The following is a 17,870-nucleotide window of genomic DNA, read 5'->3' on the forward strand; positions in this document are numbered from 1 at the left end:
TGAGACCAAAATTCCTTGAGTTGACATTCAACGGCTTCTGCAAACTGACCCCTCTCATCAACCCAGCTTTCCTCCAACTGCCCTAGCATCTCAGCCAAGTTGATCCACTCACTGCTCCTTGATGGCACATGAACCTTTCTGATTCAAGGTTTTAGCTTGTTCCTTCCGCTTTGCAAACGTTCTTCCCATTTCCTTTTTTCTTCCCATCTTGCTTATGTCCTACCCTTTACTGGTAAAATTTGAGTCTTATTTGCTTCTTTGGGGACAACTCAATTACGGGTGACAGTCTTGCCTGTGCATTCCTATATATTTTTTGTCCGTTCACCCAGTATTTAAATATATGTTACTCCAACTAGATGGAAAATTTTCAAACCACAGTTTCTAATCTTTTACAGAACTCTGAAGAAAACCCACAAGAAAACATTCAGAATGTTGTTTCCTTATTAATACTCTCTTCTTACAAAGCAAATAAGCATAACATACAATTTCAAAACATAATGGAACTGCTCAGATGACAAAAGAACAACAGTAATGTAAATGTAAATGTTTTGTAATTTTTTTCTCTCTGTTCATTTTCTGCAGAGTGCTTCTGCACTAGTCAGTGGCTGTTCTTATATAAAAATGTACTTATTTTAACCTATATGTTTTTAATATCAATATAGATTTACTTCTTTTCTAATATCCAGCAAGTACTCGAAATGTTAATTTTTAACGTTTTATTTAGCTGACACTGAAGACACTTTCATTAAGAAGTAAAATCTGTATTTTCCTCTTCTTTTGAAAGATAGTCCCTGACTAGTCTTGCTCTAAGAAACAGCTACGACATTTAAAGTTATCCCTATTTCTTTTTCTAGGGAAAAAAAAGAACTTCGTAATATCACTTCTAATGATCTTTTGTGAGGTTGTTCAACAGACATGCTTTAATTCTTATTTATATCAGGTTGTTAATTTTTTTCAGAGGGGAAATAGGGATAATGAAGGGTAAAGAAATCTGGGAATATGCCCAACTAAAATGAACACATTAAAAGATTTTAGTGGCCGGGCGCGGTGGCTCACGCCTGTAATCCCAGCACTTTGGGAGGCCGAGACGGGCGGATCACGAGGTCAGGAGATCGAGACCATCCTGGCTAACACGGTGAAACCCCGTCTCTACTAAAAAAAAAAATACAAAAAACTAGCCGGGCGAGGTGGCGGGCGCCTATAGTCCCAGCTACTCGGGAGGCTGAGGCAGGAGAATGGCGTGAACCCGGGAGGCGGAGCTTGCAGTGAGCTGAGATCCGGCCACCGCACTCCAGCCTGGGTGACAGAGCGAGACTCCGTCTCAAAAAAAAAAAAAAGATTTTAGTGATAAAAGGCTCACTATATACAGTGCAAAGGGAGAAGAAATGTCACCTGTGTTTATACTTTCTTTAGCTGCTATTTCAAATTTTATTTGTTATAACAAGACACAGACCAAGCTGCTGCCTAAATAACTGTAACAAATAAAAACAATCTGTGAAAATTAGGTTAGCTATTCAAAGTATGCCTTCTTCTACATAAAATTGTTTTAAGTTATTTTTACATTTAGGTAAATGTTATCCCTAAAATACTATGATTTTGACATTTGACTATTTCAACAAATGATACTCATTTCAACAGGAAATAGTCCTATGCATCCATATCTTTAAGTTGCCATTTAAAATGAACAAAAGTATACCTTCAAGAAAACAAGTAAGTGTAAAATTTATTAGTCATAACGAAAAAGCTAACTTCATCCTTCACATTCTTAGTCACTGGAAACCTGGGGCATAAATTTACTCATTGCTCATTTTTGCTAAACTTTCCGCAACCCCCACCAACCCAGCCACTATAGGCCCAGTGACTAAAGAATCATTCTAAATCTTTACTGACAAGGAACTCAAGGCAATCTCCTTTTTTTTTTGAGACGGAGTCTTGCTCTGTAGCCCAGGCTGGAGTGCAGTGGCCGGATCTCAGCTCACTGCAAGCTCCGCCTCCGGGGTTCACGCCATTCTCCTGCCTCAGCCTCCCGAGTAGCTGGGACTACAGGCGCCGCCACCTCGCCCGGCTAGTTTTTTTTTTTTTTTTTTGTATTTTTTTAGTAGAGACGGGGTTTCACCATGTTAGCCAGGATGGTCTCCATCTCCTGACCTTGTGATCCGCCCGTCTCGGCCTCCCAAAGTGCCGGGATTACAGGCTTGAGCCACCGCGCCCGGCCGGCAATCTCCTTTTCCACTACTATTAAAGATACTATAATATGAAGTACTTAAGGTTTAAGTATTAAAATTACTGTAGTACTTTTAGTAGTCCTTCTCAGTTCCATAGTACCCATAAAAATTATATGGCAGAATTCTCCCATTTAAGTCCAAATATTTCTTAATTACTGAGAAAAATAAACAAGAGTGCTCCCACTTAATAAAAATACTTCAGAATGCAAAAGTGGGTTACCCATTTTTTTCCCCTAAGAGAGGGAATGAAAAAATTACAACTCTTCACTTTTTCACATTTCATGTTTTATTGTCTTCATCATGAAAAGTGTGATGTTCTTTTTTGCCACTTTTATTAAATTTTTGCCACTTTTATTAAATTTTTGCCCACTGAAAATACCCTATAATAAGATGACTCCATTGTAATCTGTATTTTCAACTCTATTAGAGAAGAGTAAGAAAATAAAACATCTATGACAAGAGATAGAACATATATTCTCAAAATTCAATTTTTACTAATAAAGTAAGCAAATCTTAATTCTAGTTTTTTTCTACACACCAAAATTAAAAATGAGAGTATGGATTAATTATATTTACACATACACATACTTACATATGAAATAAGTACACGTATATAGATATATCAATAAAGGGGAAAGGAGGGTATGTTTCATTTAATCATCAAACCAAGTCAATATTGCAAACCAGTAATGTATCTCTCTAGAGTTCATTGAAGAAGAATATAACTTTGATAACTGTAAAGAAATTTTTCAGGCTGTCACTTTATTAATAAACGTAAGGCTAACTCATGCCTAAGATGTCTCCGAAAACAGCCTTCATGATGAATATCCAGTGTAAGTTGGAAAAGAGAATTTGGTCTATTGATGTGGAATGAAGAGATCTGAAGCATATGGGGCATATTTATATAGTGACTTCAGAGTACAAAAGAAATATAGATAGTGGATGATTGATATGATGTATCATAGACTGCAATTATAATAAGATTCTTATATATCATACACACACACACACAAGCGAAAGAGAGAAAAACACAACAAAACTACATACAAGGCCTATGTTAGAGGTTCAATTAAGAAGAAGAAATGGCAGAGGGTGACAAGTGATTAACTCTTTATGGCATGGGTGTTTCTGTACCAATAGGAAAGACAGTGAGTGGCAGGGACCATTGGTGAGCTTAAGAGAACTTCTTGTGTGATGCAATATGTTGCATTTTTAAAGTCTGCTCTGTTACATCATGTCTTTAAAGTAGCTTTAAGGTAGCAAATTTATATCTACATTCCCTAATATATCTTTTCTATTGGTTTCTTAATCTATGTTCCAAAAACCAGACACTATTCCATTTAGCCCATTCTGTGTAATACCTAAGACAATACTAATAGCATTGGCATCTTAATACTATATGGAAATAATCACAAGCATGTGTCATGTCTATAAAGACCACTTCTTAAGGATGAAGAAAAAGTAGGTCAGAGAGAACAAAGATCTCAGAACAAGGATATTAATAGAGACCTTAAAGACACATTTACAAACTTTCATTTAAACTACAAACACACTACACACACACACGTGTATATTTTTATACATGCTCACATGGTTATATCTGTATGTAGCTATACTTAGACACTCATTTTATTTTTAAAATATTTTTCAAAAAAGCTTATAAGCAAACTATATTTGAATAAAATATATAATGATAAAAGTTATTTGATCTAAATTGAAAAGGCTTTCAAAAGTTTATAAAGAGTATTACAGACATGACAGTAATAAGTTAGTTTTTCTAAAATGAGGGATATAAAGTAAGCATTAAAAAGTACTTCATTAAGGATTGAAAGTAACTGTAAAATAATTTTACCTTTATTGTTAAACAAAAGAAAATGAAGAAAACTTCAGCATTCATCTGGAGGAATTCTTAACAGATTACCTGAATAAATTAGGAGTTTGGTCAAACCTCTGGAGGCAGATTAAAGAAATGTCAGGGCTGGGTGCAGTGGCTCAGCCTGTAATCCAGCACTTTGAGAGGCCAAGGCAGGCACATCACCTGAGGTCAGGAGTTCAAGACCAGCCTGGCCAACATGGCGAAACTCCGCCTCTACTAAAAATACAAAAATTAGCTGGGCGTGGTGGCGGGCGCCTGTAATCCCAGCTACTTGGGAGACTGAGGGGGAGGAATGCTTGAACCCGGGAGACGGAGGTAGCAGTGAGCCAAGACTGCGTCACTGCACTTCAGCCCAGGCGACAGAGCGAGACTCCATCTCAAAAAATGAAGAGAAGAGAAGAGAAGAGAAGAGAAGAGAAGAGAAGAGAAGAGACGAGAAGAGACGAGAAGAGAAATGTCAGGTTATGTTTAAGGAATACTTATACCTATGAGACCAAACTTACAGAGCATTTACTTTGGTGCATTTTATATAATATTTAAAATGAGAAAGAAAGAAATAAACTGATTACTGATCTTACTAGGGTTAAATGGTTAAAGGAGAATAACTGAATTCCTAATGATACATTTTGAGCATTTGCTTTTTCTTAAGTTCATCATTCTTTTTCACTAACCTAAATTGATTTTATTTTCAGATAGATTTTTTAATGAATTATTACTAAAAATATTTAAAAGCAAAGATACGAAGTATACTTATTTTGACTAAAAGTAAAGATCTTACTTTAATATGTCCTCTGTGACATAACTGGATACACAGTGATACCACTGGAAAAAGCATCGTCTTACCCATATAAGCAGAGCATGCAATGTCTTGGCAAGTTTCTAAATACATTTCTTCACTTCTAATGGGGGTAAAAAGATCTATTATTTGTTGCCAGGGTTTCTTGGCCCAAATCCAAGGCAAGACGACCTTGTCCTTGAATGAAACAACAGGATATGCTTCCTCTCAATCCCCTCTGCTAGCAAGCACAGTGGAAAATCATGCCAAGAGATAAGTTTATTTCATCTCAGGAAATATATCTGTTATAATAGACAAAATAAAGATCAGATAATGAAGAGGTGGAGTCTCACCCAGAAGAGGTGTACTCTAGCCTCTATAATTAGTCCTGGTGCTTTTTTCCTACACTGCTAAGGAAAATCCATCAATCAAAATATACTAAAGAAACATTCTACCCAATGTTTACAGACAAGGTCAAACTGTCATGGTAATATAACTCATTTTTTGTTAATTGAGTTCTCTTAAATCTGTTCCAGTTGAAAGACAGGAAGGAGAGGTGAAGAAAGAGGTTACACTCCTTTGCTGCATCTTCAAAATAGTCATTAATTTATCTGGTATTCTAACATCCTCCACTCCATCACCTGTACTGACCTACTTCTCTCTGACACAAAACTCCAACAGTGATGATTTCATTGTTTTTCCTCAGAACCCTCATATTCTTCTCCATCTTCCTACCTTGGGCCCTCACATGTTATTGTTCCAGCCTGAAAAATCCTTCTCTATACTGTACTCTTAACAGCTGATAAACAGTTTTAAATTCCAGCCATACCGTTTGAACACATGGAATTCATTCCAGATGTAATCTGTCATCTAACTGTAAAGACCAAACAAATTTATAAGCATCAATTAGAAGAACTAATAAAATTAAGCACTGCATATTAAGTGATCCTGATTCCTTATTAACATAGAGATAAATATGAAGCGATAAGGACCAAGTCAAAGTCAAGCCATGAACACAGCAAGCTGAGAAATGAGAAAAAAAAATGAACCTGGAGTGTTTCTCATCAGGCCAGCTTGTCCTAAAATAAAAGAGCCCAATCTTATACGTTTATAAGGGAACAAATGTAGATTATAGAGGGTCTTAAGTGACCAATAGGAATTTAGAAAATATGGTTAAGTTATATCCTTCTTGGTTAAGGGGCTTCTGAATGATGAAAATGATACTTATGGCTACAGATGAGTCATGGGCGGTATGGACTTAAGGGAGGTGATCATGAATTGAAGTCAGGCTCCACCGTATGCAGGGTTCACTGGGGCAGAAACAGGCGAGACGCAATGGCAAGGTTCAGGACTTCTAGTAGAACACAAGTGGCCACGGTCAGGCACTCAGAAGTTACAAAGGGAATAGGCAGAGGAAGTTGAGACATTGAGCATATGTTTAAAGAGTTAAGCAGCAAAAAGGAAATGTACACGGTAGGGCCAAACACAGAAAAGCAGAAGGAAGAAAGGAACTGGGCTAAATGGCAACTATTCCTGACCATCTCAACTCAAGTCTCAACATGATTTCAAAATGGATAGATGTACGATTGACTCAGCCAAGCAATGAAAGTTTTGTAAAATGATTTTGATCATGATATTCTTTCTGCTTGGAATGTCACATATGCCAGGAAAAAGACAGCTGCAGGAAAAAAAGCACTTTTTCAAGTTGTATATTCCACTGGTTAATACTAGCTCTCATAATTATGCAGTCTACACACCGGAAGTAGACTAAATTTGGTCACACAGGGATAAGTAGTGTAAGTCTGTGGTTAAGGCAATGGCTATAAAATCAGACAAACCTGGGTACCAATGATGGCTCCACCACTTACTAGTAATATGCTCCTGAGAAAACTCTTTTTAATCTCAGTTTTTTCATATGTAAAAAGGTAATACTGTTTCTTAAGAATTGAGATAATATGTAATATAGTGTCTGCTATGCAGTACATTACTCTATAAATTACAGCTACTGCAATTTATTCCCATATTTAAGTAGGGCACTTTCTTATGTGTACTACCATTTTTATTATTATTTAATCATGACTTGGGCTGTGATTTAAGTATAGCACACTATATAAATCAATTTCTACAAAAATGTAAAATTCAAAAACATGTTATCAGTTTGATAGCATCAAATTAATTTATTTTAAAACTTTTTTTTAATTTACAGAGTTTCTAATCCATCCTACATTGTGGAATTTTCAAAGGCATCTGAGCTGGACAAAATGGGGAGAGAAGAGCTCCACTTTAAAAATCAAAACAGTTGGTAAATTGAGTAAAGATACTTTTAATGCTAACATTTTCCCTAACTTAATGAGCCTATAAAACTTTTCTTCATCTACCATCTATTAACAGTCTATCCAACTAACGGTCCACAGTAGTCTTTAGAAAAACGCAGTCTCATAATACAGTTCTGAAATGTTAGAAATCTCCTCTTATTTTAAAAAGAAATCACAAGATTTTTACATTTTTATATTCACAAAATCATGAGATTCCTCTGAAGACTAACAGAAAAGCACCACATGACTATAAAAATACAGCCCAGTGCTGGGTGCATTTCTGGTGACATGTGGGTATTCATCCTAGTATTATCAATCAACCACATAACATGGAATTGGGGGGAGGTGTGATAAAATATGTAAAATTTACTAGTTAAAAAGGTTGAGACTTTATTCATCCAAAAGTTTAAAGAGAAACTCAATGGTATTTATCGTACGTCTATTATGTGCCAGCAACTAAGGTATGCATCGAATGAGAGACAACAAATAAAGAATAAAAGCCCATGAGATCTGAAAGGTTCTGATAAAGTGCAATAACTGAGCTTACTACTTATACCTTGTCATAGCTAAAAAATGCCTCCACCCCAAATTTAATGGTTTTTGTTTTCTAGTACTGCACTACCTGCTGCAGTCAAAGAAGCCAAGCCATTTAAAAGTCCACAAACTTTTTGAAGAAGCAAAAACAGAAGTATTTGTGAATTTAATAAATTCTATTCATTTGAAATTAGCTCTGACACCATAAAACCTCATAGGATGAAAAAGGGGCCATCTCACTCATTTTTGCCCAACAACTACATTGAGTCATTTATTGAGAGCCTGAGTAATTATTTTCTTATTCAACTCCTCACACACAATTAAAATTTTAAAGGTCTGATTATTACATAGCAAGCTCAACAGAATCAAAGGACTAGTCAACTATGATACAGCAAGATCTTGATATCCTAAGCTGCATGTGGCATCTTGAGATGGCAAATTCTAGTATTTTAAGTTCTAACCAAAGTATCATGGGCAATACCACTCACATATTTTCTATAAATTGCTTGATCCAAAGTTATTTTATTGCTAGTGTTACTTTAGTCTAGTATCTCTCTAAATTGTAGCAAAATATAGGCACTTGTCAGGAAACAAACAGGTTTACAGAATAAGATCAGGGACTGTAGTTCAGGCACTACTAGGTAGTATCTGTCCCAACTGGCCTTTTCATGAATGTAGTAATATGTTTTCCTCCTCCTGGCAGTAAATGGTTTTAACAACTTTCTTTTCTTTTTTTAAATAGAGATGAATTTCACTATGCTGCCCACAGTAGTCTCAAACTTCTGGCCTCAAGCAATCCTACCACCTCTGCCTCTCAAAGTGCTCGGATTATAGGTGTGAGCCACCACGCCCAGCCAACAATTTTCTTTGTTCATTAAATTTATATTATTATTCATTTAAATACCCCCCCACACAAACACACACACATACTTTAAGAAAAGACATATGAAACAGTTAAGTAAAAAGCCTGGGGTTTAACTTTTATTTCTAAGGTTCCTCAAGTATAGCTTAACTAACACTCTTACTTTTACCTGGAAAATCATGACTACAGACGAGTTTAATTTCAAAGGCCCTGTTAAGAAAATCAAACTACAATGGAACTTCTCTACAACACCCTTTACTACTAGTGAAATTAAGTTTAGGGCTGGTCTTTCTCTGGATCTGATCCAAAGAGAGTTAATTAGTGAAGTACCACGAGGACCTCACGGTAAGGGGCTGGGCTCTCGGCGCAGCGTCATAACATGCTTCCCACACAGCCGCTGCCTTAAGCGCAGCTTGCATGGCTCATTCCTGAGGTGAGACAGTGCGCAAAGAATCACTTCGTCTAAGAACACCTCTTGGATTTAGTTGGTAATTTTGTTCATAATGATGAACAAAACCAAATTATACTCATGAACCTAAGCCTCTAAATACTCTACATTCATGGCCTCCTATCTATAAACTTACAAAGCCTCAGCGACTTATGTCCACTTTTGAAGTTTACCATCTTATCTTCTTTAGAATACATGAAAGACAATTCCTACACTTTAACAACCTGCTAGATGCTAGGATGTAGAAGAAGGCATTTCAAAAATACTTAGACTACTATACAAGCTGCCTAAATTCATGCATTTTCATTTTGAGGATTGAATATATTTATGTATGTATCAATCAGGTGAATTTGTGTGATGCCAGAAAACTCCCAGTATGGTGATATAAAAGTAGCACTGTGAGAACTCACATTCCTGAAACAGGAGGCTCTGACTTGCTGTTAGGCATAGAAAAGTCTTTCTCGGTAGCTGCCCATGGGATTTCAGCTTGACAAACACATAGCTGACTCATGGGATCAATTATAAAGAAGCAGTAATTTTTTGTGGCATTAAAAAAAATCTGTGTTTTCATAAGTGATGAATACATGTTAAGAAGTCAGATAAATCCCACTGATCGCTTTATTACCAAATCAATAACCAAAGCTCTCCCTCCTACACTCAAACCTACATGTGAATTCCTCACTATAGATTCCTGTTCTCAATAACCTTTCTGATGATTTCTCATTAATTTCAACTACAAAAACATTTTTTTGAAAACTATTCAAGTATTAAGTCGAAGCTGAACTGTCACGCTTTAGTTTCTGAATATAAAAATCAGCTGCCCAATATTTCTCAGTATTAGTGATTTTGCTTTAAATAAATTGCTGGTCTTGCTTCAAATTTTTAAAAATTACAACATTGGAGGAACAAGGCAGTTTTAATGTACCCTCCCCTCCTCCAAGCAGACTATTATACCTTCTACAAAAACTGTTTTCCCTCAAGAGAAAGAGCAACATTCCCATTTTAAAGCAGTTCTCTATGACGTGCTATCAAAGCACAAGCGGCATTTGCGATACTTACTGAGTGTTTCTCCTGCTGGCCCATAACTCCATGGTTAGCTGGGATTGCTAGTGGTTTCATAATGAAGAAACATATGCTGAACTGAATTTACACATCATGTACCAATCTCTCACGATGGCAAGTCACCCTCTACAGCATTAAATTAAAAGAAAAAGGAAAGAAAAAAAAAAAAAGAGGGAGGAGGGAAAACCAAGCTGCAGCTTAAAGTGTCACTACTGGTAAGCTTAAAAACCCTTCACACTTGTAGACCAGAAAAGGAATCCGAACAACAGTGTTCGTCTCCATTTTTATAACATTGAAACTCTAACCACCCTAGGCTATGACAAGACCGAGAAAACCTCATACAGCTCTCAGTCTTCCAAGAGAACAAGATCATTTCTGAGATTGAAGAACAAGAGGCAAAAGAAAAGGAGAGGAAAAAAAAAAAAAAGAAAAAAGCTAAAATGGCTGACTGCACACAGACTCCCCTCAAAAAGGCTTAACACAGAATTATATTAGTCAGGGTGGTATAAGAACCAGGCTCTAGCATTCAGCCAAGCATTGTTAATACCCTTGTTTCATCTGCAATCACACATACAGAACCCTCCAACCAAGAGAAAAAAAAAGAAAATGAAAGAAAGAAAAAAATCAGGGCAGAGCGTGTGAATCGGGAACTCCTCCCTAGCTGCTAATGATGCTGACAGAGTGGTGACCAGTGATCTCTGTCCCACTCCACTAACCAAGTTTGCACAATTAATCTTAGCAGCATGACACTGATGGACATTTAATTTAATGATGTCTGTCCCTCACACTCAACACAAGCATGCCTGCTAGCAAGAGAGCCACTAACAGAAACACAGCACATGCACACACACAATCTCAAAAATCATGAGTCTGAATGCAATACACCAATATAATTACATTATTGTGCTTACTTTGGAGGACCATGGCTGCAGGCAGTTGGCATAGCAACGCACAAGGAAAGCCATTTCCTGGATAGAAAGCTTCCTTTTCTAAATAAAAAATTCCTCTTAGGAAACAAACGGCATTGCTGCTTCCTGCAGAAAGCAAGACACTGTAGTCTGTCTCTTAACCTGCAAGGCTCACACTCAATGCAGTTCTAGTGATGTAAGTGGATTTCTCTCTCACCCTCCCTCTCCCTATATACACTGAAATATTCAGCTCAAATGGTACACACATTCCTTAAGACTCGCCCCCTCCTCTACTTAACCATTTCACTCATTAAGGTAGCAATGGACAATTCAGATAAAGTAACAAGCTCTTGCCTGTATTCTATCAGCAGCTGTAGGTTAAGCAAGTCTCAGAGGGATGGAATCCATTGATTGCTGACTCCAAATAATATCACTGAAGACAGGGTGGGAAAACGGAGCAAGGACTTACTTGAACAGCTTTGAACTAAAATATGATTTTTTTTCACCAAGGTGAAGATAAAGGAATCAATGTGACCTCTATCCCACCCTCAAATATCGCTGTGCTATAGTAAACAAATATCTATCAAAAATTTATAAAATGCACACTTGACAAGCATTGTATAAATTTAGACGATGTGATTTTCACAAACACCCACACACCCACACACACACACACACACACACAGATGCACATATTGCCTTGCAAATAATATAAAAAATTAACCTACCCAGGTTTTTTTAAAAACCAAACCAAACTTCAGAGGCAGAGAGTTGAAATAAAATGAGGATACATTATTCTATTACAAACTCTTAATTTCACGTAGGTATGTAGGTATTTGAAAGACTGCATTATATTTGACAAAGAATAAGGACATTTTAATTCTGAAACACTGGTCAGCTTTTCACAATCAGGTTTATCTATCAATGATGGCACATGTAAAGAAAATAGATACAGAAAATGTAGCATTTTTAATAACTGACTTTGGAATTGTCAGTGCTTGCTGACTTGTGTTTCTTGACTACTACCTAAGACTCTGCCCACCCTATTCTCTTTCCTTCTTTCTCCTTATATCTAAAGGCAACCATTCCCACCACATCACTCTTTTGGATCCTTCTCCAAACGTTACCCATTATTCTTTTTCTGCTATGTATGCTTAACCTCTGCCCCACAACCAGAGTCCTCCCTGCCAGCTTTTAAATGTGCAGGTCTCTCCCATCTCAAAAACAAAACAAAAACAGAAACATTCTCCAGACCCGGTATTTTCCTCTTCCTCCACTTCCCAGACAAATCTCTCAAGAATCTGTTTTGGTTTACACCATTCCTCATCCCATGGAATACTCACATGATGAACCACAGTGATCCTGTTACGCCATTTCTACATCTAATAGTTTCCTTAACATCTCTGTCCATGATCAATCCATCACAACATCTGTTTATTACATTCTCTAATTTTTCTCAAATTTAGATTTCTCTTTGTCTTTGCTGTTATCATCCCACTCCAATCATTATTTTTTGCCTTGAGAACTGTAAAAGTCTCCTTAATTAACTGTCTGGATTCTAACTCCATCCACCCAACCTATTTACAATACCACCTCCTGAAATCTTATAAAAACTAAAGCCTAATCATTTTGCCCTCATCCACTAAGCCCCCTTTACAAATGAAAACAAAACACTTCCATGGCTTCCCACTGCTCCTGGCATAAAGACCAAAACTCTTATCATGATCTGCAAGATTTATACATTTTCCAGATTTACACCCTGCTCACAGTCACTCTCTGCACTCCCAAGTTGCATGGGCGGCTCTTGCCTCCCTGATAGACAAAAGGGCCTTTGCACACGTTATTTCCTCTGCCTGAAACTTTCCTTCTTCCTTCCTTTCCTGACTGATGCCACCTCCACCCCCAAAAACATACTGGTGAAATACCCTCAGAAATCTCATGTTAGTGTTTATCCCTTCATGGAAGCACTTATTTACTACCATTGTAATTTTGCATGGAGTCCCAAGAGTATTTAAGCAGTTAGTGTCTGCTTCCTCCACTACACTCTCATCTCCACAATGGCTGGTGCCACATCTGTGTGTGGGCACTCCTGTGTTCGCCGCCCCAAGCACTGCAGGCACTCTCATTCTTGTTGAGTGAATGAACCTTCCACTGACTGGGAAAGGGCACTGGAAAGACCCTATTTAATCCTCTAGACTAGTTTCTGTCAAAATCCCAAATATTTTTCTATAATATTCATAACTAACAACTTAAAAGTAAACTTTTGCCAAAAGGTAGAAGCAACCCAAGTGTTCGACAGATGAATGTATGAATAATATTCATACAAATGTGGTATAGGCATTATTCAGCCTTCAAAAGGAATGAATTTCTATTACATGCTACACTACAGATAAAACTTGAAGACATCAAGCTAGAAATAAGCCAGTCACAAAAGGATAAATACTATATAATGCTCTACTCTAGATATCAGAGTAGTCAAATTCACATAGGTACAAAGTAGAATGGAGGTTGCCAGGTGCTGGGGGAAGGAGGGATTGGGGAGTTATTGTTCGATGGCATAGAGTTTTAGCTTGGGAAGATCAAAACAGTTCTGGAGATGGATGGTGGTAATGGTTGCAAAAACAATGGGAATGTATTTAATCCTATTGGCCTTTTACACTTAATAACACACAAAATTGTAAATTTTATTGTTACTTATATTTTATCACAATTAAAAAAAAGTAAATGGCAACTCAGGGATTAAATAATCAAGTTCTACACCTTCCATCTGGCCCGTGTCCCACAAAACACATATCCATGAGCCAAAAAATTCTTCTCAAGGTTATGTCAAATTACCCCCATGCTGATGGTGTCTGACTTTATATATGGAGGTTTCCAATTGCTTGCCTCTCTCTGGAAAAATGTGTGACTTCTCTCAAGATGGAAACTAACCTAATCGGGGAACCTGATAGATGAAGTAAAATCACACATCCTCAGGCACTGATGCTTTTCTGTGCTGAGACTTGGCGTGATCTCTCTCTCAGTCTGGCTCCACTCCTACAACCTACACATCTTAAAACTCATAATTGTAATACAGAAATTTCATTATCCACACTATCTTGTATGTTGAAACACAATTATGACAGGTTATAATATACCAAACACTGCTAAAGAAATAAAACATAAACAAAGGATTTAGGGGAAACCCATATTATAGATTTTATACAAAAAAGAATAAATCACACTTACCTTGACGTTCACTCTAATTTGGGTTATGTTTACCTCATTCCTTAACCATTACCAAGTAGCATTAACTAGATCCGGTTAAGAAAAAGAACCATGTAAGAACTTTCTACCCTGTCAATAACATCCAATGACTTCTAAATTATCAGTAACAACACTCCAAAAAAATGGAGATTATATAGTTCAGGAAACTACTTAATGCAAAGGCTTTCCATGCTATATTTAATACCATTATATTCTTTTTTTTCCACCTGAAGTATTCACTTTCTAATTACTATGAAATTGAGAAAAATGGTCTGTTCTCAGTAATGATTAATCATACTTAGAACATATACAGTGTTTAACCATAGATCTCAATGTGCTTTACAAACATTTAATTAAACTTCATCAAAACCCAAGAGAAACAAGAGAATAATGTACTTATCTTTCATAGAAAAATAAAGTGTATAAGATCATAGAGTTAGTAGCATAGAAGAATGCAAAATAGAATTCTAGGTTTAATACCACTTACTTCACTTAACAGTTAAATATTCCCTCTCACCGCTACCACGAAAAACTATAGAAGCTGGGGAAAACTTGTGGGTATAGCAGAAAGAAGTCATTCTTTGATACTAGAAAACAAGAAAGTTTACAAATCGGATTTATAGTCTTTCATCGTACCTCCCAAAAATGTCATTTTAAAATGCAATTTTCTATATAAGTACATGAAACTAATTACGCACGGAGCCAACGCAAAATAAAAGATGGTAGACATGGTCAGAAGTTTTACTTTCTTTTTTCCTAAAGCCAATACATCCCGCATTAATAGTGCAATTTCTTTTAGAAGAAAAGTTGATTATCTGATAAACTTTATATTTTAACTCAATCTTACATTTTCACATCATCTATTTCATCCTTGGGTTTACCTCACACAAGTCCTTGACACACCCCACCCAAAGCAGTCACAGAAGACACCTGGGCTAAAATTTCATTTTTCTACTTTCATAAAGTGAAATGGTACTTCTGGTTCATTATTAAAAATAATTTAATTATGAAATAAAATATGAAAGGAACCAATGCAATGGCTGACTCATAGGAAATGCTAGATGCTAACTAAACATCTAAGTGAATCTAAATACAGTCTTTAGAAACACAAGGAATCTGTTGAGCTCATGTTCAGTATCAGAAAAACCTAAATGAGAGTTCAAGAAAGATCACCAAGATTTACTCCACAGATACGTTCCAAGAAAATGTTTTTAAAAAAAGTTTCTGATAGCAAACTGTTTATGTAGCATCTGATTTGTAATTGAAAAATCATGTGGCAACTATCTATAAGAAGTATAAGAAAATTATGTGGCAACTATCTGTAAGAAACATTCACATGGAGCATGTTAGAAGGGCAAGATTAAAAGATGACATGAGATGGAGACATGCAGAAAAACAAAGAAGCCTGTAAGTCCATGAGAAATTCCCACGTGGGACTTTTAAAAATGCACTTACTTGAAAAATGGGCAGACCTTAACAGCAGATTTAACAAAGCTTACTTCATTTCCTAGAATCTCTTTTAAAAAGGCCAGACTTCACTTACAAACCTCTGCTCAAGGTTTCGGAGGTGGAGTCCTTCAACAGTGGTTGTGAATTGCTTCCATGCTTTTTCTAGGGGCGAGGCCCTAGAACAAGGCTCCCCACTTTAACATTTCACACAGCAACATGGCAAATGTAAAATATTATCTTTATTACTAATTTGACTGTAATATATTCCCTTGGGATTACTATGTTGCACGAGCACAATGATCTGTTAATTATCCCTCTGTTTTTATTTAAGAAAAACAGGAAATACTGCATCACAAACTGGGATTATAAGTTAGATGAGGGCAACCTCACAACACTTATCTGATATGGTCAACGACAGACTGGGCTTTATCCCTAGTACTTGACACACAGTAGTTCGCAGAATGAATCATAAGTGATTCCACTTCAACTTAGAAACTAACCTGTTAAATATTATTCCATACTTTTTAAGATGGGGAACCAGACACAGGATGGGTGAGTAATCATAAAAGATGTCTAATTTCTTTACTGACAAAATCTGGAGTTTTAAATAATTTGATAGGCAAAAAGAGTAGGCTAAAACCAGTAAATTTAAATTTAACAGGAATAAATATAAAGACCTACATGAATATTATCAAAATGTCACCTGTACAAGAAAAGGATAGGGGAGGGTCAGGCTTAAGGAACAATTCACAGGTGAGTGGGAGGTAGAAGGGGTTATCTATAAAACAGAGCAAGCCAAAGGCTCTCTCTGAGCCCATGTACAATACCCAAAACCTTAATATAATCTCAGGTTACATGATCAGACCTATGATGTCCAGAGCAAGGAAGACAGAAAATTCTACTGTTATCTGCACTGCAGGGTATTATAGGACCTATGCAAACAACAGCAAGCAGTAACTGGTTTAGGAAAGCTACAAAAAGCTGGTAATATTTAATACAGAAGAAGAGGATTAAAGGGTGGATCTTTATAAACATCTGAAACACAGTTATATAAAAATGGAATATTAATATTCACTTGTATTGCTTTAAAAGAGACCTAGAAACATGAACTAAAATTGTGGAGAGACAGATTACAGCTAACCATAATAGTTTCTTAATAATTAGCCCTTTCCTATAATAAACAATAACTGTTAGGATTTACTAAGTTCAAGAGTTTCTTAATAATTAACCTTTTCTGGCCGGGTGTAGTGACTCATGTCTGTAATCCCAGCACTTGGGGAGGCCGAGGTGGGCGGATCACGAGGTCAGGAGATCGAGACCATCCTGGCTAACACAGTGAAACCCCGTCTCTACTAAAAATACAAAAAAAATTAGCCAGGCATGGTGGTGGCACCTGTAGTCCCAGCTACTGGGGAAGCTGAGGCAGAATAGTGTGAACCCGGGAGGGAGAGCCTGCAGTGAGCCAAGATCACGCCCCTGCACTCCAGCCTGGGCAACAGAGTGACTGGGTCTCAAAAAAAAAAAAAAAAAAAAAAAAAAATTAACCTTTTCCTGGCTGCGGGCACAGTGGCTCATGCCTGTAATCCCAGCACAAAAAATTAGCTAGGCATGGTGGCGCATGCCTGTAATCCCGGCTACTTGAGAGGCTGAGGCAGGAGAATCACTTGAACCTGGGAGGTGGAGGTTGTGGTGAGCTGAGATCACCCCATTACACTCCAGCCTGGGCAACAAGAGTGAAACTCTGTCTCAAAAACTAATAATCATTAACCTTTTCCTATTTAAAATGATAACTGTTAGGATTTACTAAGTTCTTACTTTGTACCAGGCACTGGGATACAAGTTTGACACTCATTCTGTAAAGGAATACCTCTCAAATACCTGTGCTAATTGCAATTTAAAAATCTTAAAGGTAGAGGCTGAATGTTAGTGGTTATAGAAAAGAACTAAACTGCATTAAGTGGTTCAGCCAGAAAATTCTTACAATCCTTTCACACTCTTAAGGTAGTCTCATCTAACACGGCTGTCACCAAACACCAGCTGGTGGGAAAATGGGGTTAGAAGGGTGATATAATATAGAATCACACAAAAAAACCCACCACATTAATAGACATAGATCTGTTTTGGGATAAGACTTCCTTCATTCCAAGTAGCTCCTTCATTCCAAGATTTT

At 36.8% G+C, this 17,870-nt stretch overlaps 1 protein-coding gene across 17 annotated transcripts in view; it reads right to left on the reverse strand.

The window, feature by feature from the left end:
• LOC105488645 (Rap guanine nucleotide exchange factor 2) overlaps positions 1–17,870 on the reverse strand; it is a 259,652-nt gene that overhangs the window by 82,340 nt on the left and 159,442 nt on the right. For 2 of the 17 annotated variants that reach the window (XM_024794999.2, XM_011752902.3), the window contains exon 1: positions 10,095–10,971. The exons of 12 other annotated variants lie outside the window; for them this stretch is intronic. In XM_024794999.2, coding sequence (XP_024650767.2) covers positions 10,095–10,154 — 60 coding nt within the window. In that variant the 5' untranslated portion in view covers positions 10,155–10,971. Of the gene's footprint in view, positions 1–10,094; positions 10,972–11,008; positions 17,198–17,870 lie in introns of those variants that run through there. 3 more of the 17 variants (XM_071092883.1, XM_071092884.1, XM_011752904.3) reach the window with 3 other exon arrangements.

Source organism: Macaca nemestrina, chromosome 3 (genome assembly GCF_043159975.1).
Source record: "Macaca nemestrina isolate mMacNem1 chromosome 3, mMacNem.hap1, whole genome shotgun sequence".
NCBI lineage: Eukaryota > Metazoa > Chordata > Mammalia > Primates > Cercopithecidae > Macaca > Macaca nemestrina.